A 25125-nucleotide genomic window follows, 5' to 3' on the forward strand; every position below is an offset into this window, starting at 1 on the left:
CTAGTTCACTCCCGATTGGATTGGGCTAATCTACGGCTCTGCTGGACAGAGTGCACCACCAAGGACTGCGACTTGTCCTGGGAGGATTTAGGACCTTCTCCTGTTCAGAGCCTGTATGTTCTGCATGGAGTAACAGATGCTTTCAAACTGGCTCTTCGGTATGCAAATGATTTCTGAGTTCCCACAAGCAGAAATTTCCTGTTTATTCCACGTCTGCGGGTCTCAAGTGGTCCACACGTGTCCGTTGTGTAATCTACTCTGGCAGGTACACTACATTCTGTAATACGTGTGAAGCTGCAATCGCATGCGCCAAAAACTCTCTGAGGGCAAGGTGTTGAATCATCGTCACCTCCACCCCTACAGTACCCGCCTGAACCGTATACTATCTTGTCGTTCCTTATTAACGCATTTCCTCAGCCGGTATGTGTCCAGGTTGTAGGTCTCCGTGTGCCATGCCCATTTAATCCCCTTTATATTAACCTCCGAGCTTGTTGTTTTTTAATGCCTCTGATCCTTTTCGTGTGCTTCAGCGCGAAGTGCGAATCGGAAAAAGTGTTAGTTATCACCACTGCGCGGCTTTTGTGGACTTTTCTCAGTTGGTTTTAGAAGCAGATTGTCCTCCCACAGTCGCACAAACGGGAGCCGCATGGTGTGAGTCACACACATACACACACGTCGGTATAAACTGGATTTTGTTTGCTGTTTCACTTTCATGCTTGGTGGAATTTGCTCGCCAGTCTGTGAAGTCTATAAATAGTCAGAGTTATGATGTTTTGTATCACGCTCATTTTAATTGCGTGTTCGGTTTGTATATTCGGGGTTTAGGAGTTATGAAAATGTCAGCAAAGACTGCTTCTGCGTGCTTTTTTAAAATATAATACTTCCTTTCCGAGCTGCGGTCTCAGGTGTAGTGTTTTATTATGAAATGGACCCTTATTAATGAGATTGATAGCATTGGACAGTCCATTTAACCTGCTTTTGCTTACTTCCTAGTTTGAATCAGGTTCTAACCTTTGAACCCTATACTGTATGAGCGAAGATACTCTAACGCCTGGGAAATACAAAATGGAAAGTAATGCCACCTCAGTCGGTACACCGCGAGACCCCCCCTGTAATAGATATGTTTGTATTCGTGTAAGTGCATCACAGACATCGAGAATGACTTTGATTAAGGCCTTATCACCAGTCCAGAAACACGCCGGAGGGATGTAAATGGGCGCAGCTGTAATAGAGCTTCATTAGCCGAGTCCACTTAAAAAGCTCTCTGTAGCAAAAGCACATCTGATTAGCAGAGCGGTGCGAAACGTGTGGGTGTCTGGCCCGAAAGAGCCTTCTTATTAAAGCCACCGCGCGCTGCCTCTCCGTTAGAAGTCGGCTTATGCTCCTCTGGAGATATGCAAATGTGTTTCACAGGTGATCGTGACCCTCAAGCTCCTTGATCGAAATGGAGGGGAAAAAAGAAAAAAAAAAACTGTGCATGAAGCACAATCAAAGGCACTGCACAAGTGCCAGAGATAACCAGTTTATGTTTGACATGATCCATCATATTCATACCGAATTAGAGCTCTAGGTAATAGGCCTATATTTCACACCGCACCGTAATTAAAACTGGTGCCGCCAATTTTAGATGTTAATTAATGCATTATAGGAATATTCATGCTTTTTTTTAAACTTCTTTTTCTGTCGGATCCTATAGGTCATATAGCACAGAGGTCTTATAGGGTCCCCTAGCACAAAGCATACAGTAGACTGATGGCGGAGATTGCTTTGTTCAGATTTCTGTACAGAGTAAAAGTTATTAAAGGTCCCATACTTTTTTTCTCCTAATAAATCAAATGCTCCCCCAAAGTGTATTTGTTAATGCCCCAGCTGAGATACCCAGGGTCATTTGTGTTAATGAGCTACTGGTGAGCCACACCAGTTCAAAGAGGAGGCCAAGCTGGGGGAGGAGGAGGGGCTCTTCTTATATGAGGTCACATTATAAGGAAAATCTAGTTGGCTTGTTAAAACCCCAGTTTCATATAAAAACAAAGAAAGGGGACACACTGGAAAGTGTCTAAAAATGACCACAATGTAAAAAAAAAGTCAAAATAGGTCCTTTTTAAAGTTAATTAAAATGCTGATTTATTATTATTTATTATTTATTTTATTAATTTTTTATTTTTTTTATTACAACAGAGATTTAGTTTAGGCCAGTTTGAGTGATTTCATGCATCATTCAGTGTCTTGGTCTTTGGGTCCAGTTGTACCTATATGTTCATCTTTAGGCTGGTGTTTTGCTGATTTCTTTAATCATTACATCAATGAACAAAAAAGTCTTTGATCTGTGTTAGTAAGTTTTACTGTTGCCGGCTAACACAGGCTCAGATTTATTACCCGGCATCAAGCTCTTGACAGTGCCACTCCAGAAGAGCGTCTTTTACTAGATTTTGAGATGTCTCCGGCGCTAAAGCAAAGTGACCATAATTCATCGAAACCACCTGGTGATTCCCCCTAGTCACCTTCCTCGCTTTCTTTTTGCCAGATGCTTCTCCTGCATCCAATCAATCTTACCGTAGACCGACCTTGAGTCCAATTCTTCCACTTTTCGTTGTTCGGGAGCTTATTCCCTCTTTGCTGTTACTCATTAGGCAACACACCTGTGTCCAGACCCAGATTAAAGTTGGATCATGGTACTCAGTATCAGACATGGGTTGGAAATTGAGAAAAGAACAACAATATTCATAATCACGAATGTGACGTGCGCCGAGGAATACACGGTAACGGTTTTAATTCTAGTAGGGATATGGGAATAAGGCCCTCCAAGTCTGCGACACATACATGACTACTCCAAGATTACGTTGTTAAAAATACATCGACAGAACATGAGGAAAAAGAATTCAGGCTTTGGATCTCACTCTCAGGTTGTGGTTTAGAATGAAAGGAAGGCGAGTAATTCATCCAATCTACTAACTGTCTTGGTCCATGAACGGGGGGTTTTAATAGATCTTGGACATGGGCTAGGAAGCATTGAAGCAGGAAAGACATGCATAATTATAATGCATGTCTGCAGGGAATAGCTTTCTGAAACAGGATATGAAAATTAGTTTGAAGCAACACACTGTTCTCCAGTCCAATTACAAGTGCCAGTTACAATTACAAGGCAAACACCTTCTGAATAAATAAAGATTAAATGAATAAGTAAGAATTAAAAGTTTGCCCCGTGCAGTTAGACATCTGCATATTAATTTCCTCAGTGTCACCACCGCGGTGTTGTTGTGCCCCTATACCGCAGTGGCGCTTGTCATAAAGTGGTGATTAATTTCCTATAACAGAAGCTCTGCCACGAGAGCCGGCTATGAGGCAAAACTCAGGTTTATACAGTATGAATGCACGTATATAAACAGCATGGAGTTTTCTCTAAAGAGATCTTTATTTAACGCTGTTGAGACGAGTCACTGGTGTCTTCAGTAACATGACTTCTTTTTTCTGTTGGTAACTTTGAAAGAGAACAGTAGACTCAAACTTTTACACTTTAAATGTTAACAAGAGCTAGCATGCTTCGCAGACATTCCGCGGTGCAATTTGAACGCAACCATAAGGCCCACAAGTGCTCGCCCTATCCATCATCGCGAGTTCGAATCCCCGGTGATGCTACAGTAGTATAGCCTCTCTGGAGAAAGCTGATTGGACGAGGGCTGGGATGAGAGGCACTCCAGCACTCTCGTCAATCACAACGTCTGTGAGCTTACGCAATAGTGGATAGCGCTGTCTAGACCACTCCCTGCGGTGCGTGAGCAAGCAGTTTGAAAAGTAGCGGTTGGCTGGCGTTACAAGGCTCGGAGGAAACGCGTGATGGTCTTCTGATTGGTATTTGTAGCTTTGATGCATGGGAGGGTATGGCTTTGATGGAAATCGGGTATAACTAAATTAGAGATAAAATCCTTCCCAAAATATTAAATGCAACAATAAATCAATAAGTCTTGTTCTTAATAAATATAAATTTGTCAGTGAACGGGACTAAAACACTTCAGGATGTGCTGCTATTGTAATAAAGTCATTTTTGAGTTACTCCCAAACTATCCTGTAGTTTATTATTTTTCCAATAACAGCACATCCACAAGTTTTTAACACCTCGCGTAATCCACAAAGTCTAAGTAATGGAATAGTAATATACTGCATATATTGATTTGTAATGATATTGCACACATATTTGGATAAAGATGCTCTGGAACCCAAGAGTTAACATCCCCTCTGCCTTCTTCAATAATTAATTAGTTCATCTCGCGCTAAGTATTTCGCTCCAAATGACCTTTCATTACTCATAAAATAATTTTACAAGTTAAATAGACTAAGACCCCCTCTGGAGCTCAGCTATAAATACTTCTTTTGAGGTGTGTAATTTTTTTCTTTTCATTCTTTTTTTTCTTTCTTTTTTTTTTTTTTTGTCACAGGGCCCAATCAATGCTTCAGAAATAGGCTTGCTTTTCATCTCGAGGGCATGAAAGACAAACGAGACATCGATAAGATTAAAAAGGAAACTTTGTAAATGAAACACCTCAATAACACGACGGCGGATAACGCTCGGGCTGTAGTCGAGCCGTCGATACAGCTTTATATCGGCCTATAGGATTTCCAAGGTCCAGTCGATAAGCAGCGTGGCATTTTATGGGCGCTGTGCAGCAGCAGCGAGGTGCCGTTCCACCTGGTTGGCGGCGGGCATCCATCTTTTGTACGAGTGAACGAGTGTGTTTGGCCGCGTTTGCCTCTGGCTCTGATGAAGTGCTCCTTCCCTGAAGGTGACCTTCTGTCTCCATACCTGCTGCTACAGTCTATTAAGCACCTTAATGATGACCAGTGCCAGTGGGCCTCCAGTCCAGCGGCGGATGAGAGCATGAGGGACTTTTCTTTCCAAAACAAGTCCGCCTCCTTTTGTCTGTTTGTCTTTCTCATGCCTCACGGACCTTCGATTAAGTGTCTCGCTGAGGCTCGTCATGAAGCTGTACATTACGTTGGAATGGCGTGATAGGGACGACTAGGACACCTCTGAGTGCTGTTTTTTTTCCCCTTTGTGTGTGTGTGTGTGTGTGAACGAGTCCTCTCCTCTTATTGATCAGCAGCCTCCCCTTGATGCCGGTAATTCCGCATTCTGTTTGAATGTCTATGGTATCTTCTCAATCTACTGTACAGTGGATATCCGAAGCAAATGGCATTGTGTGAGGCGGAGGTGTGTAGAGAGCATGACAACATCTGGTGCAATTAAGTTCCTAGTTCACTTTTAACATGGCAATTCCATCCAGTTTAAATATAAAGGTCTGGAAACATGTCTCCTGCACTGGATCCACTTTTAATCCACAGCCATTCCGATTGGTCAGGAGGTGTTGATTAGTTTTCCATATTAACAGCTTTGACTATAATCCCTAAAACTGTTTCTAATAACTTGTAAGATGGATGCCTTATATAATCCAAGCCTTATAATAAACAGATGTGCTGTTACTTTAAAAAAACAACAACAACGGGGAAAAAAAACCCGTCCTGGGTAATATTGTCTTCAATCTTGAGGAAAGAAGAAGACGTTTTCACTTTCCAAAACTGTTGTGCTGATACAACAAAACTAACAAGACTCGCCTTGATTTTTGTTTTTTCTTTTACCAATGTTTCATAAGTGTTTTAAACGTTTCATAGTTTAAGCTCAAGCTTAAAAAAAAGCTTTTTTTTTTAATTTTTTTTTATAAAGATTATGCAGACTGTTTTCAGCTTTGCCACTGCCTTGCCGGCGATAGAGACTTCAGCAATGTGTACTTACTATAAGTAGACTGCATGCAGAGAGACTAATCAGGTAGGAAGCACTCCAGATGAAAATGTGCACTTAGAGAAAGCAGATGACTCCGCGCGAGTCCCGTCGCTGACAGACAAAGAGCGATGAAGACCTTTTTTGTCCCCACGTAGGTGTGAATATCATTAGGCGCATTTGTTCAAGCTTGCAGGATACGGCAGCTTTGTGCACACGACCATGGTGGGGAAAAAATAAAATAAATACATTTAAAAAAAAGACCAACGGGGGGAAAAAATACAAGAAACCCAAACTAAAGCAATATGGAAATAAGGCAGCGGTGTGACTAATGGCTTGCTGTTCCGGGTCTGAACATGTTCTCCTCAAAGTGAGGCATTACACTCGTATCAGTGTCTTGCCTTTTCCTTTCATCTCTTACATCCCCCCCCCCAACACACACACACACACACAAAAGGGCTGAAGTCACCTCAAAAGAAAATGGAGACCTTGAAGCCGTCTTTATTTTTAGGGATGTAGAGGTGTTTTGTGTCCCGTCCCCCCCTTTTTTTTCCCCTGTGAGAGCGAATCAGGGTTGTGGTGCACACGAGAGGTACAAAGTGCTCCGTGTTAATCTTTCTCTCCTGGACTCAAACCTAGCAGGGGCTTCGGATCAAAGTTCTGCTTCTGCCGAAAAGCCATGTAGAGGCGTCCTCTGGTCAAGAAGGCAGTTTTTTTTTTCTTTTTTCTTTTTTCTTTTTTTTCCTGGTCAGCATGCCTAAAAAACCTAGACCTGATTGTAGAAAAGAATTCTCACCTCGACTAATCTCACGTTATTCTAACGTGATGCTCATAAGGTTTGTCCTAGCTTACCTAAGCTAACATTACTGCTGCTTCTTCTTCTTTTTCTTTTTTTTTCTTTTCTTCCTTACACATTGTTTGCGTAGGGATTTGGGGTTAATTTGACCCGGTCACAGGGTTATTAATATAGAGGATCTTATTACCCCTTGAGCAACTGATTGCTTTCATTTAAAGGATCTGTTTTATTAATGCTAATATTAGCAGGGCCCTGACCTCTAATCCTTCTACAGTCAATTAGTGTAGTTTCCACCTGCAGGGCACGCGCAGATTTATGTGCTTACCGAGGAGTTTAACTGCGAACCCTCCTGTATTTTCACCTACTGTACCACTTATACACTATACACACACAACTTCATCCCAAAGGAGACAGGAAACATGCTCATGCACTGCAGAGTTTAATATAGTGTAAAAAAAAAAAAAAAAAAAAAAAAAAGATAATCGTTAACCTTGAGTAGTTGAGTCGCTTTATATGAAATGTATTTTTGAGCCTAAACATGCCACATATTTAAATTCATTTAATGTCTAACTGAATTAAAATTTGCCTGTTTCTCAGCGCTGTTAAAAGATCTAATTTAAATATTTGTTTTATTTTATTTGTCACGTACACAGTATGATATGCAATGAAATGTTCCATCAGCCGTCCTTGACTTAAAATTTTTAAGAAAAATTAAATTTTTTAAATTAATATATTAGTATCTCAAATAAAAAATATGAAATAAAAATATAAGATTAATAAAAAGAAAAATAGAGTATGAAAAGAAAATATTTAAATAAACAATATAACATATGAAGTAAGAATATAATAATAAAAAATATTTACAGTATAGAAAATATATTTTAAAAAAAACTAACAAGTACAAGTAATAAAAAAAATAGAATTAAAAATAAAATCAAGATGGAATTGAGGGGGAATGTCAAGTTATGGTTAAAACGCAGTATAAAATTAATATTAATGTACAGTGGTACCTCGGCATACAAGTGTAATTCTGGGGACGAGTTCTTAAGGTGGAATTTCATTTTGCAAAACGCGTTTTCCTACAAAAAATAATGCGAATCCAGATAATCCGTTCTAGCCACCCACATATATTACCATTATTATACATTTTTTTAACACTATAATCATATTTTTGGATATTTAAAAAAAAAAAGACATGCAAATTAAATAAAATATTAAATAAATAGACATTAAACCTCACTTAATTTTTGATGAAAAATTGTAAATTTTTGCCTAAAATTTTTTACTGAAAGTGGCTCCTTTTTCATCTTGCTAAAATTCATGCTAACATTCTTGGGACTCATGGTGCAATATCTTCACTAAATCTTGCATTAAATGCCAAAAAACAAAGCAAACAAAAAACAAACCCACCGAAATATGTAAACGCTTTGCTTGGCTTTCCACTTTTTTATAAACGGCTCTCGGACATCCACGCAACTCAGCCTGCTTTCTGTTCGGTTTATTCGTATACTAAATATGCTTCGTATGCAAAGGCAAATTTCCTGCAAAATTTCAGTTCTTAAAGCGATAATCAGTGAAGCGGGCGCTTGTATGCCAAGGTACCGGTGTACATTATATATAAGCACATGAGCCATTGTTCTGTCTGTGAAATTCCCTGATTCGTCCCCAGACGGCATATAATTTCTGTAATTTTTAGTAGAGTAACATTCATGTCATAAAATCTGCCCTGGAACGCTTTCTCATGAGGTGTACAGCACTTCCAAAACCCTACATGAATAAAAATCGGCTTAATTTCAGGCTAATGTGAGTCGGAACTACTCTGTCACGTTATACCACTTTTGACTTTTAGCTCAGAGTCAGTCCCATAAATCCACGGTTCAGCGACTTCCTTCTGTAATTGTGCAGATAATGGCTTTCATATACTGTTACAGTAAACTGAGCACATGTAGGCCAGATGTTTTTAATAACCTGCTACTGGTAAGAGTCTAGTCTGCGATGACAAATGTACTTACATCGTAATCCATCTTTGGGCGGGTGGTGCTGCGTGTTAGCTGTAAGGGTTAAAGAGCAGTTCCAGTAGTGGGCCTGGTGTAGTTTGGGGGGCCAGTGATGAGAGAAAAGCACTTTTATAATGTAAGCCTTTATTCTAAGCCTAGTTCAAAACTTTCATATGAATTGCATTATCTCTTCCAAGATTCTCTTCATCCACACTCAAGATGTTGATGTTCATATACAGGGATTTTTTTTCTTAATCTGGCTTTAGGTTACTTAGTTATACATACTGTAGGCCAATTTCGTGCTCGCAAGTTGTTGGCACGGGGTTGAACTGTTTGCTGTATTCTCTGCGCAAGTACTCGAGTCTCAAAAGTGCTCCACAACCTGGTTTAATACATCAGTATATAAATATTATAATAACAGGAAGTAACGTGACAAGTTGAACCATTTGTGTTATTTGGCATGTGGGACTAAACGCTGATAGCTTCCACACACTATCCAGATCAAACCATGGTTCAAGTGAACACTTCACAAATCATAACCCAGTCTGGAAAAAATACAAAACACTTTAGGCACCAGGGGCTGCACTCCTGAAAAACTATCGTCATAAAGCCAAAAGCAACTTCAGTCCCCGAAGGCTGCGCTCAGTAAGTGAGCCGGTGACTTATGGCTGAAAGTTAGAGCGGTATTTACACAGAGAAGGTCAACAGTTTTCTGGGCAATTCATTAGGCTTTTCCAAATCATCTGCATGTAGTTCACACCTCTGAGACGGCAAGATTTTCTCTTGAGCAGAACTGTCGAAGATGCCCAGCGTTCACAAAACAGCTTTCATTGTTATAAAATAGCACTTGATCCAGCTCATTCTTGCATTTTAATTGGATAAATTGTCTGCAGAATGTAATAACGACCCAGGATAAAAACTCGTCATTGGATTTAAATGGACGAGACTATTTTTTTTGGTCATATTATTATTATTATTATTATAGTTTTTTTTTCTTGTATATTTATAACCTGAACTGTGCATTTCAATATGACATATTTCACATACATCTAACTATCAGATTGTCGTCCTCACCCGCGCCGCTGTCACACGAGAAAAATGCACTTAAGTTCAAGGTCAGAATCACATGTAACTGATACACACAGGCGTATCTCAAGGCCACATGTGTACCCGTCACATAAATTCTGAACAGAGCTCCAGTCCATACTTATGCCCGAGGTGTGTGATTTATGTACTTGATGCTCTCTATGTGTACCGTACGTAATTCGATTCTAAATTTGCTGCTGTCTCAACTAATTAACACAGGGGTGACAGATTCAAAGAAAAATAAAAGAAAGTGATGCATCGGACCAGCTTTAGGCTCCAGAACATCGTAAACATGGATATAAATAGTGAGTCCTTGTGACTTCTGGATTAGAGTTGATTTGAATTTTAATTATCATGATTTTCATTATGACTTAATTCAACAGCGCTAATATTTACTGTCTGATTTGTATCAGGTGGCTATATTTACTAGAGATTTTAAAGTATTCAAAACTACTAAAAGCAACGGGTAAAGGTTGAAATGCTGTGTTGTTAATCGTTTTATGTCATCTTTTAAAAAGCAATAATCTTTTTTTGCTGCTTTTTTCCTTTTTTCAATCAACTGTTCCATGCTCCAGTCCAGTAGGTGGCAGTATTGCTGTTAACGCATAAGTGCAAAAAGGAATTTGTTTTTAAAATGCGAGTATTTGAAAATTTGTTCAAACAAACAAAAACATAAATGATTTGTATAAATCAATTAGGAATTAAAAACTGACCCATCAATTAAAATAATCTAATTGACCAACAAAGGATTGTTTTATTTGTATAATTAATTGAATCTACCATGGATTGAGGGAGGGGCATCGTTTCATCATATAACAGAGGAGATCTTCATATTGATTTGCATTTCCTCCCACAGAGGGACAAGTAAATTGAAACCCGTGCCGGCAAAAGTAAACGTCCTCCACAACATAATCCAACCGTTTATTTTCATTTTATGTTTAAGTCATATTTTACCGCTAGACGCGAAAACAGTTATCCCTCGGCTATTATTATAATAACCCTCCTGTTGATTGTGTCTTCTCTGAAGCAGGAGGCCTGACACACAGTCACTCTGGCAGCGTATGGTTTATGCCGGGATATTTCCTTTGAACCGTGGCTTTGATATGAGCCTTTTGAACTGCTGAAGGACTATTTGAAAGGAGAATATGTAAATTGGGTGTATAATAAAATAAGCTGCTAATGTTGATTCACTGTAAGGCACGTGATGTCGCTTTAAAGCGCCTTCTCATTATTATTTTATGCTTAATTTAGATTAACCTCTGAAACATTTGCTGTTCATTTGCAGGATGTTATAAAAAGTTTTTTTTTTTAAAAACATGCTGAGATTTGACTTTATAGGGTAAATTGCTTAAAAATGTGGGACATGTTTAAAGATACACACACAAATACACATTTATCAAGTGTTAAGCTCCGAATACATCCATTTAACCCTGTGTGCATGCAGTAGTTTACTATAAAGTGAGTAAGGAATGACTGACCCCATCAGTGCTGGTGAAATTTATGATTTGAAATTTTGTCCTATTTATTTTTATTGTGACATGAAAATGATTTCCTGCTAATCTTACAGGACTAATCATTTCTCTCGGCTCACCTTTAACTTTGAGCACTTTACACACATCACTGGGAACTTGAACACTGTATTTCTTCTTTTATTCAGCTTCTCAAAGACAGGGAAGATTTCCACAATGACGTGTCAGCACACTGTAAATGTATCCTGCTCTAAATGTGTGAATTTTTCATGAAGCCTTACGCAGAAGCAGTACATTATTCTGTCATGCCACAGTTTGATTTCATCTTGTTCCTCTTCTTTTCCTTTCTCCTTTTTTTTTTTTTTTTTTCCAACAGCCTCCTCGCAATTCAATGTCATCATCAATTTATAATGCCATAGCTCTGGTGATAAATACCATAAAACATTTAATAAGACCGCTAACCACGTGTCAGGGTAAAAATCTTAATCAATAGAAAGTTCACAGCTTCAGACGAATTGATCCGTGCATTTTGTAATGAGGAGGAGATTCAAAGGCAGATAACGGGCCGGGACCTCCATTAATTCACACGTCAGAGAGTCTAAAGGGCCTCCGAGATATATTTACTAGATAGCTCGTAGTGAAGTCTTCATCTCACTTATCCGGGGCGACTTATCATCTTATCCAGATGATCGTGATGCTTGTTGGCATTAACATTTTAGCCGTTTATCTGCACGAGCTTGTTATATAACATCTGGCTCGTAGTGATTGATAAGAATGATTACTTAATGTCATGTGATGAGTTGTTATTAGATTTTCAGCATATTTTAAATGAACTCTCATGATGTTTTCAGCTGATTTAAAGCTTGACTCTTGGCGACTTTATTCTGTTTTACTTTACATATTTTTTTAGGGTGTTTGTGCTACTAAAACGAACCAAAGAACAGAAACAAATAGACTATTGCTTCATTAAAAAACACTGACTAGATAATAAATGCCAATACCCTTCTTGAAAAGGGGAACGAGATTGCCAATAATATGTGCATGCAGTCGAAGCACTTTATTATACCCTTGAAATCTTACTTTGTATTGTGTAAACGCCTTCGTTGCTTTCAGACACCAAATCCGGAAAATATGATACGTTGAGCTGCGTCTTAAAGTTGCCAATCAAAGAAAAATCTTTTGGCTATTCGCACATGGCACAGCTGCTACACACCACAGCAAGACACAGCAGTCTATTAAAGTGTGTTTAGTTGACTTTTTTTTTTTTTCTTCCTTCAAATGGCTACAGCTGTTTGACCAGCATATTGAGCTTCTTTGCCAGATTGCTGGAAAGCGTAAGAGTTGGTCATCCATAAAAGTGGTCATTGAGCGTTAATCAAGACCGGTAGAGCAGCTGCTCAATCAATTAGCACTTCTTGTTGCTGGCATCACGGCTCTAATACACCTGGCACCCGTTTCCATATAATCCAGCCCAGGATCTGTCTAAGCGAGTCAAACCACGAACTGAGCATACTTTAATAGACTGCGGCGTCTTCACACGGTACATTAAAGCCGCACAGTAGGAGAATAACCTCCATATCGTCGGCTAGCAGTCAATTCAGCATCTTTAAGCTGCAAGGACACGGAGGCTACGCCGACTGTGAAACTGCACCGAATTTGTTATCCCTGCGAGTTGTTCACGGACTGTGTGTGTTGGAGGACCGTGACAATACAAGTTATACTGTAAACCTCTTTATTTTGGCTGGATGATGGAAAGCGGTTCTGTTCCTGGCATAAATGAGGACATACTGTATATGATGATTATTAATATTTTATGCTAACTGTGAACCCATTGAAAACCTGCACGTGTCATCTACACTGTCCCCGCCCTAGTTCTAATATTTACACTTTAATGTATTATATCTTATTTAGTGAGCAGATGTGATGAAATTCCTGTTATAAGTGGGAAACGCACTCACTTCAATCAAGGCAGTGCAGATTTAACGCTCCTCACGGTTCAAGAAGAGCTCGTGAGAAGGCTGTGAAAAACAATAAAAGCCGAGAAAATTGAGATAGTACAGAGTTAACACATAATGGGATAATGAGTGAAGTGCCACAGTGCATAAGATCATAGCTTGTTCTTTGTTTCCTATTTCAAAATATATTTCAGTATTTCGTGATAATATATTTATATTATTTTATTGTTGCAATCTGATCATTCCTTGCAAATGTTCTTTATATAAGGTGGTTTTAGACTTTCAGAAATATAATAATGGACTAAAAAATAACAGTCAATCACAGCAAGGTAAAAATAAATTCTCATCAGATGCAACCTGATCCAGTGGTCTAGGGCAATAATTATTAAATATATTTATAATAAAACAAATATTCCTATTTGAACACTGTGAAGTGTTCTAGCATACTGTAGCAAGTACAAATGTCTTGAATATGATCAAATCTATTGATTACAAGAACTAGTCTAAAGTATGGACACATCTTATTTTTTTATTGTTTTCAAAGAAATGTGTTAAATAACCCAGAATATGTGTTATATTTTTGATACTTTAAAACAACCACCTTTTGATTTGATGACAGCTTTGCACACCATGGCATTCTCTCAGTCGGCCTCATGAGATGGTCACCTGGAATAGTTTTAAAGGAGTTCCCAAAGGTGTTGACTTCTTGTTTGCTGCTTTTCCTTGACTCTTCAGTCCAACTCATTTCAAATCATCTCAGTTGGATTTAGATCAGGAGATTGTGGAGGCCAGGTCTTCTGATATAGCGCTCCATCACTCTCGTTCTTGGACAGATATCTCTTACATAATCTAGAGTTCTGTTTGGGGTCAATGTTCTGTTGGAAACTAAATGATGGTTCCATTAAGTGAAGACCATGTCACCGCAAAATGCTGTGGTTATAAGTTTGCCCTTAATTTTGACTAAGTTACCAACAGTGTCACCAGAAAAACACTTCTAAAGCATCACACCTCCTCCTCCATGCTTTGCACACATTCAGGAACCATCTGTTCATCCTCTCTACAACTTAAAGCGGATGAACAGATGGGTGGTAGAGCAAAAAAAAATCTCAAATTTGGACTCATCAGATTAAAGAACAGTTTTTCACTGATCTAATGTCCAAGCAAATCTCTTGTCCTTCTATAGTAATTAGTAGGTTCTTTGCCCCATTTTGACCATGAAGGCCTGACTCAAGCAGTCTCAGTATGTCTGCCGCTTTAACTATAATAAACCTATCCCCTGCAGCAGAGGTAGCTCTTGGTCTTCCTGTGCTGGGACGGCCCTCATTAGAGCTAGTTTCATCACAGTGTTTGATGGTTTTGGCGACTGCACCTGGAGATATACTTGGCGACTGTCTTTTCTCTTTGCTAATCTGTTTCTTGCCATAATTTGGATTTGTTCAGCAGTTGTAGTAGCACTACTAGAGTGTACCCACCCTACCTCTAAATGTCTGAAGCCCATTAAGAAAGCAAGAAATGTCAAAAACAAAATACTAAGATATTTGTATTTGTTTGAAATAGCTTATTAAAATGATCGATCCTCTAATTAATTATAACAAGGCACATCTTTCATAAACTTTCCAAAAAATCTTATTTCCAAAATAAAGTTTTTTAGGCTTTAATGGGTAGTGATTAGTTGGCTAGGTTTAAATAAAATTGTACCTACCCCATAAACAATATGCGAATCAGATTATGTTTATTAATATGCAAGCCATGTGTTTTGTTTATTTCATTTCTGCGTGCAGGTATGCAGGTGTAGCGAATGCTCGCCAATTAGCCGTGAGGAATGTGACTAGCTTGATTGATTGGCGAGGGATGATCACAATGCAATAATTTCCCCCGTGACCAATTTCCTCACGCTTCCACAAGCAAATAAAATATGGAGCAAAAAAGAGAGCGTGCGTGTTCTTCCCCGCCGAAGCACGCGACCCACCTGGCTGTTCCGCTCCTAATGATCTGGTGAAGCAAAGGAAAAAATAATAACCAAGAAGCAGGGGTCATAACTCATCAATGCAGTGTAATGATGTCAGCCTTGTTAAATAAATCTGGGGCTTGTTATGTCAACGCATCAGTGTAATAGATTGCATGGTTAGCACGGCTGCGCTAGTGGTCCTGTTCTGTACTGAGCGCGGAGTCTGAATCGGTGACGGCGGGAGGTGTGTTTGCGCGGGTCACCGAGGAAGCAGCGCACGATTCTGTTACTTTTCCTGTGCCAGCTCGCGCAATTTCCATGTTGATTAGCAATTAGCATGGATCAATGTGTGCAAACAAATCTGTTTGCTCGTGCACTCATCGCGCGAGAGCATTGTAAATAGGAACAGAGCTTCCTCCTGACTGTCTTACCGCGGATTGCGATGCTAGAGGCCTGCTTGTTCACAGGTTAATTTTCAGCATTCAGCAGATTTATGGAAAGACCCAGGGCCCGTGTTAAACCCGTACAGAAATGTCATTTGATTTCAGCACGCCGGCACGGCGACGGGTTTGACTGCTCTGAGGCAGGAAGTGACATTTTCCGCTCGGTGAAAAAGGTGCTAGGTCAGGTGTTTTACAGCGTCTGTAAAAACTTTTATAAGGAATATCTTGTAGTAGGAAGTCAAGGTGACTGGGCTTTGCCTTAGAACCTTGTTTATTAGACGTTTCAATGTTCCGAGCGCATTACAGTTGCTCTCGGAATATAAATTCTACGACGTGACGTCTGTTTAAATCGTCCACGGCAGAGTCATATGGAAATGTATTATTTAAAACACTTAAAACTTTCGAAAAACTTTCAGTAAACGTGATTGTCAAACTGCTATGGGAACAAAGACAGCAGCAGCAGCGTCTGCCTTTTTTTATTTTTTTTTTATAAAGTCCATTTTGCTTGTATGGATGTACTTTTATTTCCTCCGGTAGTTTTATAGAATGTCTAAAAATGGCCCTGCGCTCTGCACTTTACAGAGAGTTTGACTCCGAGCGAGACGGATGCACAGAAAGGTCATGGCTTAAGCAAAAGAAAGAGTAAAAAGTATCGATCCTGACAGCATGAGCTTTAGCACAAAGCAGCAGAAACGATGAAAAGCACCACCCCACTTCGAAAGCGTCCGCATGAACGTCTTAATCGGACTGTTGTTTTATTGTGATGCGTCAAACATATCATCTGGTTCTCACTGAAAGCGCACTTAGTATTCATCGTTTACAGCGTCTGTTTTTTTTTTTCTGTTAGCACAGAATTAGCGGATTTACAGCCTTGTTGAACAGTATAAAATATCCTGACGTGTTATTTACTTTCTGTATTTGGGATTAATTGATTCATTAATTCGTTCTGATGTATTTACCTCAAATACCTCTTTTAATTGCTTTTTTAACCTCTGTTTCTTTATTAGCAGCTTTTATTAATCACACCTTCACAGGGTTAGAATTTGTGTCGCTCTCTTCTCCAGCATTTTAGCGCACGCTTTTGGCTAATATTCCTGTTTTTAAAATAAAGTGTGTGAAGTTTTCACATTTATTTATCACCCAGCTGTGTTAGTGCTATAGTCGCACCTTTTTTTCCCCCTTCCTTATCTTTTTTTACCTTCTTTTTTTTTCCCAAGAGAGAAATGGGATCTTTGCATAAGTAATGTGGCAGAGGCCTACGGAGCTCAGAACTTAAGAAAAATTACGAAATTCCTTGTTATAAATCCACTCCTGAGCAATCTGTCTGGCACAAAGTGCTGCCGAGCCAGAACTATTATTGTATGGTAAGCTTTTAATCTTTTAAAAAAAGACGGTCATAAATAACAAAGATGGTCTTCTTCTTTTTTTCTTTCTTTTTCTTCTTCTTCTTCTTTTTTTTTTTTAATCAGCGTTGCTTTAGTCTGTTTCCTGTTATGACAGCGGCCCATACGGTAATAACTCAAACGAATAGAACTGGGATATAGTCTTTGTGATGTGCATTACGTAATGAAAAGGAAAAGAGATGCCATTATTTTTAGTGGCCTGAATATTTGCAGAAAGTCACTTTAATTGCCTGCTTTATGGAGCAGTTAGGCAATTAAGTCACGTTAGGTTGCAATGGACCAGATAACCGAATCTGCGTTGTTCACTAAATGCTAAAGATGACACGATAGAAATAACGACTTTGCGAATTAAATTACAGAGAAGAACCGCGCTTTTTTTTTTGTACGCACACAGAAACAAAAAAAACACTTTCTGAGATTCTAAAATTTCATTGGTCAGAAGGTGTTGATAGGTTTTAATTAAAGATTGTTACTATAGTACTAGCCAGTTTGCAGGCTATTGTGGTAGGTGTGGTGGATACGCCGTGACACTAATTTTGGCTAATTGTATAAAAGTGTTTGAGGATGAAAAAACATACCATAAGATTGTTTACATTTATAGAACAAAACCAGTTGCAGTGCAGCAACTACAAGTGTGTCCCCTACATATGAATAACTTCCGTATCAAGAGCTCGTTCGTAAGTCCAGTTTGTTCGTAAGTGGAACAAACATTGTCTAGGTACTAGGATACTAACACAATTCTACGCAGAATCTACAGAGTCTACACAGTATACTGTATTACAGGACAGTGTTCTTTAGAATCGTACCAATGGTGGAACGATTCATGTTAAAAGAACGAGCAATGTTTGCCATCTTTTCACCTCGCTCAATTCAATCAATTATTTCACTTTTGTTTCCATCGTTATTGTTTAGTGTTTCTTAGCATTCCCAGCTTCATCACCGGTGCTTTTACACTCGTTCTCTGACCTGACACCCTGGGCTTGTACTGCATTCGCAGAGGATGCACGCTGCACTTACTTAACAATCGACACTTGACTCACGGACATGTGATCTTTGAAAGTGTGTGACTCGAATATTCATATTAATAATGTTTAATAATGTTTAATAATGTCGTCCCTGAGAACTTTGCTGCGATTGCAATCTCCCCTCACCGTATTGTTCAACATTGTTCGCTCCATATCGGCCTTACAATGGAGGTACTTTAGCATAAGCTTCCTGTGTGTGTGTGTGTGTGTGTGTGTGTGTTGGAGACTCTAGAGCTAAGAGTGTATGACCTCGGATCACCTCAGCCCAACTTTCTGGGCAGGTCCTGAATTTTTTAAAGTGCAGTTCAGGTAATGCAAAATTTATACTAATTCAAGCGAGTGAGTTTGATTTTGTTGGATTTATTATGTAAATGGAAGCATATGAAAATTTGCGGCAGTGTTTTTTTTTTTTTAAGAATAAAAAAAAAAATCCTGACTTTCATTTTCCCACATCTCTGGAATGACATGAGATTTTTTTTCCCGTTAGAATTTTCAATTTTGAGGTCATATTGTTGGGGGATAAAAAAAATTCTTCCCACCAATCATTTCTTACTCTTAGTGCTGTCAAGCTCATAAAACTGATTGTGGATAATTTTCCTGCTGTGAATAATCCAAGCCCGGGAGTTTCATAAGCTTTCAAACAGGCCTGTGAATAAGAATATAACCGGAGCTGAACCTGTCAAGCACAGATACCGGGTTGAGCGATGGATCAATTCCAATTGTTATGATATTATTCATGAGTTCTGAATTATTATGCATGAAGCTTCACCTCTGCAACCATGCATACTGATCTGCAGCTACGAGTTGGTCCCTCTGCCGCATTTGCACCGATTTTGGAAGTGTAGCCGCCACTTAATCAACCATCACATTCACTCGATACCTGCTAAACGCCGCCTTAATAGCTTGAAATTATTTTTTGATTATGGAAGCAAATTATAGACCTGCTCCCTTCATTATTTTTCCTCCCGCATTAATTAGTGCATGCATTAAAACAGTGTTGGACACCATCACTTCAGCATTCTCTGGTCCGAGTTTGTTGTTACTATGCAAAAAAAAAACAAAAAAAAAGACACACCTGCTACAACGTGGAATTTAGCAGTGTTTAGGCTGACTGATGAAATGGACCAAGGACAATATCAGAGCAATTATCGCAGGTGTGAAGAAAAAAGAAATCTAATGGAAAAAAGCAAAGCTAATAACAGTCTGGCTCAAAATGTGCTCACACAGCAGAAACACAGACGCTATAGTGCAAGAGCTCAACATCCCATCAGCATCGAAAATAGACTAAGCTTCAGGGATGAGTAGAGCCAACTTCTCACAGTGTGTGTGTGTGTGTGTGTCAGTATACAACACCAGGAGAACCTATCAAACTGATGCATGATGGGAGATGGATTAATGTGCAGAACAGAGGCCCAGCGTTCTTTTTTTTTCTTTTTTTCTTTTTTTTTTTAAATTCCAGTCATGCGTTTTATTATAAAGAAGATTAACGTCACATTTTAATCTGTCTGAAGGTTGAATCTGAATATGTGCTGCATCACAGCTTGTTGCTGGTCTGTTCCGGTTTAACAGTAAACACTGTCTGAATGCTAATTCTGGCGTTTGTTTCATCTGTAAAGCAGAACTAAGAGTTTGAATGCATAAAAACATACAAATAATTTTGTCATTTTTTTGAGGTCTGTCCGGAAAAAAGTGCATCAAATGTGCAAATTGCGTTAAGCTTGAACATGCCTACCCTTCGGGATGATTCGGAAGGCTTTCGGGGGGTGATGCGATGAGTGCAGCGCTAATAAACGTGTGGAAAGACGCTCGAGAATCTGTTGAAAAGTTGAAAGTGAGCCAAGTGGGGCACCTGCAACCAACAGATCATATATACTGTACATTTAAATTTGTCCTTAATATTCATAAAAAAAAAAAATACAGATTATTTTTAACACAGGGTGCGTTCAAGGCAAACCGGGACTTGTAATGAGATTTCTGGTGAATGAAAGTGTAAAAAAGCGATTTATGGACGATGAAGAGACTCTTAGCTTTAGCGTTTTAAAGAATGACGCTCCCGGCCGAGGGCGACTCCGAGCCCACTGTAGTGAATAGAACCACTGATCCTTTAAAATCGACAGATAAATTGTCACCAACTCGCAGGAAGAGAAGCATCTGTCTATACAGTAGGAACTGTAAACACAATCATACGCCAACAGCACTTGCACATTACAGGAACTCGGATGTACGGTCTGTATAGTCCTGACCTCGCACCAAGACATTTCTACATGTTAGGAAACCTAATGAAGGAGTTCCTGGGAGGCTAGCGATTCAGATGTAAAGCAGGCGAACACCGCTCCGGTCTACTGCGTTCTGTTATTCCGTACTTTAAAAAGTCCTGGTTTGACTTGAACGCCCTTTCAAACACTTTTGAGCGTTTACTTATATGCTTTGAAATGTGTAATTAATATTATTTTCATTTAATGTTAAGTTGTGTCTTAAATCAATGTAGTGAACAGATAATAAATGGTTTTAAGCGTAATTTTGTTGCCAAACTTCTGCTTCTTGTTGTTTGCGTTCTGAACAAGAAGCACTTTTAAAACAAAAAGACATTTAGGTTACATACCGTTGTTTTCTTTTCTCGCAATGAAAGCACAGATATTCCTTCAGAAGCACTGGTTAGAGCTTTAATTCTTTTCTTAAAGATTTTATATAAGACTTGATAAACTTTAATTTGCTTTAATTGTGTTTCAGCCGCAAAAAAAAAGATCATTCGAAAATTTTAACTAATTAAAAAATATTTTTGCTGTACAGCATCTTGCAGCTTAATTAAGTAGCCGCTGACATTAGAAAGCGTGTGCTGAAGTTTATCATCAAGGAGGTATTGTTAAGTTATACAGTATGTAAACAACAAATGACGGATTTTGGATTGTGAATTATGAGAAGCAATGCAATTATTTTTTTACTTTTCCCCTCTGGTCAAAAAAAAACCAAACGAATGGAAACGAATCCGCTTGTTTGATGCGAGTGATAATGGACATAAAAGTTGATTGTCTTTTAAATAATCTGAAGTTTCTGTATGACTGTACAGTATATTTAGTTATCATCGTTACTGTAGGAGGATAGATCATCCACTTTGCAGTGTGGGAGTTTTACATTACAGCGGGGGTGTTTTATTGCTCTTTAGCTGAAAAGCAAAAGTATATTCCACTTGTAAGGAGGTTATTTTCTCTATCTGTTTTTTTTTTTTTTTCCTTTTTTTTCCCCCTCCACCAATTTCTGGCACATTTTCACTAAGGCACCAAGCATCACTGCTGAAACCATCACCGTCACACCGGTCTCTCAAGTCATTTTCTGAAACACGATCCCGTGCAGCCTCGAGACGACTGATGTGTGCGGATAAAGATTCCTAACCCATGTGTTCGGGCTCTCACACACACACACACACACACGCATGTAACATTAGGGAATATTTTGTGTTCTGCATCAGCCTGCGTTTGTAATTAGCTCTGTTTGTGCTCATGATCATCCTGTATTAGATGGACATTAGATCTGTTATGACTCACACAGGTTGTATGGTGGACTTTTACTAAGAGAGATGATAAAGGAAAAAAATATTATAAATAATAATAATAAAGGGACCTTTAATTTTCTTGTTATTTTCACCGGTTTATGATGATGCCTTTTTTTTTTTTCCAAACAAGAATGCGTCAGTAAAAAGCGTTTGTGTCTGTGTTTCCTCCTGTATTCATTTTAACGTTTGATTTTTTTTTTCTGACTTCTCTTTCAGGCCTTTCCGTGCATATCTACAGGAATTTATGGTAAGCCCAGTTTTTTTTATGTTTATGAATTTTCGGGAGGCTGGCGGTGAAATAAGAGATAAGAGTTTAAAAGAATCATTTGAAAAAAGTCTGTGTATTGTGAAAATGTAACTCTTATCAGTTGTGCTATTGCAGGGCCAGACTTAAGGCATTACTCACTATTTTATTTACATGCATTCCCACTAAGCTTTATTAGCATTACTGAATAATTCCCTTTTTTTTGTTTGTTTTTTGTTGAGCACGTTGGGCGACGGGATTGGTTGATTCTATAGCACGGGTGTTTTTTATGGGGCCGGGTTGCTCGCTCGACGCCTAACACTTCGTCTTTCACATATGTGCTTTGAGTTTGGCAATGGTGAAGTGATTTTGCATGGGCGGGGGATTAAGTGCCTTGGGCCCAACAGTGGCAACCCAACAGTGATGGGGCTCCAACCCCCGAACCTCCAATCAGCAACCATGTGAGCCCCAAATAATTTCTTATAGGAGATGAATAAATGCTTTATAAACAGCTAAAAATATATATATTTTTTTTACAAATTAAAGAGTCCCATTAGATGAGTGTCCACTCTTTGTGCCATTGGAGGACAGAACAATGAATAATTGAGGCCTTCCCTGTACAGTAGGTCGTGATGACTGGGAATATCTCAATGTACAGTATGGCGAACCATCCATGTCTTAAATAAAACATTCCTCTTGATTGTCAGGTTTAATACATAATGAGCAAACTAATGCTGTAGATAACGCTTAACACCAGACTAGGCTATAATGAGACTTATTTCTTTTATGTTTTAGCTATGAAAGCTCTTTGCTTTCAATCGCTAAAAGTCTTTCTTTTTCTGAAAAAAAAGTAGATAAATAAAAAATGTGTTCCAATGGTTAGTTTTATACTATTGTTGCTAAAGTAAACTACAGTTACTTCCTGAACTGAAATGTCTTTCTTCTGAAATAGAAAAAAAAAACAACTTTATGAAATAAACCGCAGTTACAGTACCTTGTGTAACTTATAATAATAATAATAATAATAATAATAGATTCTCCATTATTGATGGTTAATTTGATTGAGGAAATCACATCTCTCAGTTCCATTATTTCGAGCCACCCGAGGCAGGAGTAAGTTGTTAATCTACTGAAGATATGAGGAGTTCTGTATATGTAGGTCGACTGATGGAATAAACTACGGCTGATATCGGGCGAAATGACTGTACAAGTGAAGAGAAAGGAAACCTAATAAGAAAAAAGAAGGAACGCTAATCGAATCACTAAGTCGGCTTTAAAGTGGAGAGTAGGAGTGATCTACTTGAAAAAGCACTTACGCAGCAGAATTATAGGAGCTAGACTGCAAAGTGCAAGTGGCTCATCAGCAGCGTGAGAAGCCTAAAAGTGACAGAAGCAAGTAGAGCAGACACGCTGGACGCCGTGTCAGTATACACTGCAAACACACTCGAAACGAAAGAAAAAAAAAAACATGGAAGTGATTCATTTAACAAGTTCAAAGATCTTTTTTCCCCGTGTTGTTTTGTGAGGTCATTTTTATAGAAAAGTTGATATAAATACAAATATAAAATGCTTCACGGAAATAAAAGAAAATAATAATAATTCTGATATCTCATCATCTCAAGAAACCAGTAATATGTTAGGAAATTTAATAGATGCTAATATACGGTACACTAGCTGGCCCAAAAAAACAGCTCTCTGTTTCAGACAGTCAGATTATTAGCTTTCATCAAGCAAAAAGATTTTCTTTCTTTCTTTTTTTTTTATTTTTCCAGATTTTCTCCCAAATTTAGTCATGTCCAATTCCTCCCCGTCACTAGGGGGCTCCCACATTCATTGAGGCTATACCGTGTTTCCTCCGAACCACGTGACGCCAGCCAACCGCATCTTTTCGAACTGCTCGCTCACGCACCGCTGGGGCAGCGTAACACACTCGGAGGACAGCGCTATCCGCTTGCGTGAGCTAATAGATGCCCCTGATTGGCTGTAGAGCCGTAATTAATGTGGGAGCACTAGTACCTATCATCCCTCCCCTGTGAGAGAGCTCAGCCAATCAGCTCTCACTAGACCTCCGGCTGTGAGAGGTTACAGCATCACCTGGGAATCGAACCAGCGATCTCCGGATGATAGAGCGAGCACGGTAACACTACGGACCCTACAACGCATTATTAAAACCTGGAAAGATAGTGCTGTAGTGCTTGCTAGGGAGCAGATTGGAGCAATCGAAAAAGGTCATGTGGTCTGATGACTCCAGATTGACCCTGTTCCAGAGTAATGGGTATGTTGGGGGGAGCGTGTGAAACGATGCACCCATGATGCATTATGCCCAGTGTACAAGCCTCTGGAGGCAGTGTTATGATCTGCTCAGCAACGTTATGAGGCAGTAAAATGAAATCAGCTGATGACCTGAATGACCAGGTTACACCATCTCTGCAGTTTTCTCCGCTGATGGCATTGCAGAGTAGTCTTTCTGGAGTAATTGAAGTTTTCTCTCATGGCCGAGTCTTTGCTTCGCCGAGTAAATACAGAATCTGTGTTATCTGTACAACGCTGTAGAGGAGCTCAGAATTAATATTCCGATTGTCCTGATAAGCGCTGAGCCAAATAAAGTCTATTTAGGTGTATCTCTTCTTATTATTAACATCTTAATTCAACTCTTATGACTCCACCAGGGCTATCTTGATCTTAACCATGTGTGTGTGTGTGTGAGAGAGAAGAAAAGAGATTGGGTGTCTGTCACAGGAGTGAAGAACACATTTAATTCAGTTCACATGGCTGCAGAAGCACCAGCAAGCTCTTGAGTTCAAAACATGCCTGCCGCTGCCACATTAAATGGCCTGTTCAATAAATAAACACGCTTATCTCCAAGCCTCGGCTTGCTCCCCGCATACACTCATTAATTGTGATGATAGTTGGAGAGCGAGTGCGCCGACAAAACCAACAACACACACAAAAAAGGAAAAAAAAAAAAGCTCAGAGAGAGAGCAGAATGATCAAAGGCCTAATAACCTGGAATGCGTCCCTCTGGCACGCTTCCTCTCTAATCCTGATTCGTCTTCCCTCAGTCATCGCCGGCGCTGTGGCGTACGAGGGTCCGCAGAAAGATGAAAAGTCCTTACAATATTCAAAGCTGCAAGTCGGGCGATTATTAGTAGGGAAATTTTATAAGGTATATGAATAAATCCATCATGAGTATAAAGGAGTAATCCAACTCCAAACGTGCAGGTAACCCATGAATATCCAGTTGAGCATTATGTTCTAGCGAGTACTTAAAACGCTGTTATCTTTTAAAGCAAAGTAACAACAGATTTCTTTTTTCTTTCCAAATGAAGGAAATAAATAACGCCGGCTAAATCAGGAAGGAATAATAAGGGAAAAAGAAATGCAGTTCACTTTCCGAGATAGGAAAACCATTAGCGGTAGCACTGGGCCATGTGTTCAT

The 25125-nt window shown here is 39.1% G+C and overlaps 1 protein-coding gene across 3 annotated transcripts in view; it reads left to right on the forward strand.

Annotated features, from left to right (window-relative positions):
* macrod2 (mono-ADP ribosylhydrolase 2) overlaps positions 1-25125 on the forward strand; it is a 617779-nt gene that overhangs the window by 436351 nt on the left and 156303 nt on the right. For all 3 annotated transcript variants that reach the window (XM_053502322.1, XM_053502324.1, XM_053502323.1), the window contains exon 7: positions 21659-21689. In XM_053502322.1, the coding sequence (XP_053358297.1) occupies positions 21659-21689 (31 nt within the window). The remainder of the gene's footprint in view (positions 1-21658; positions 21690-25125) is intronic.

The sequence above is a fragment of the Clarias gariepinus genome, chromosome 8 (genome assembly GCF_024256425.1).
Source record: "Clarias gariepinus isolate MV-2021 ecotype Netherlands chromosome 8, CGAR_prim_01v2, whole genome shotgun sequence".
NCBI classification, from domain to species: Eukaryota; Metazoa; Chordata; class Actinopteri; order Siluriformes; family Clariidae; genus Clarias; species Clarias gariepinus.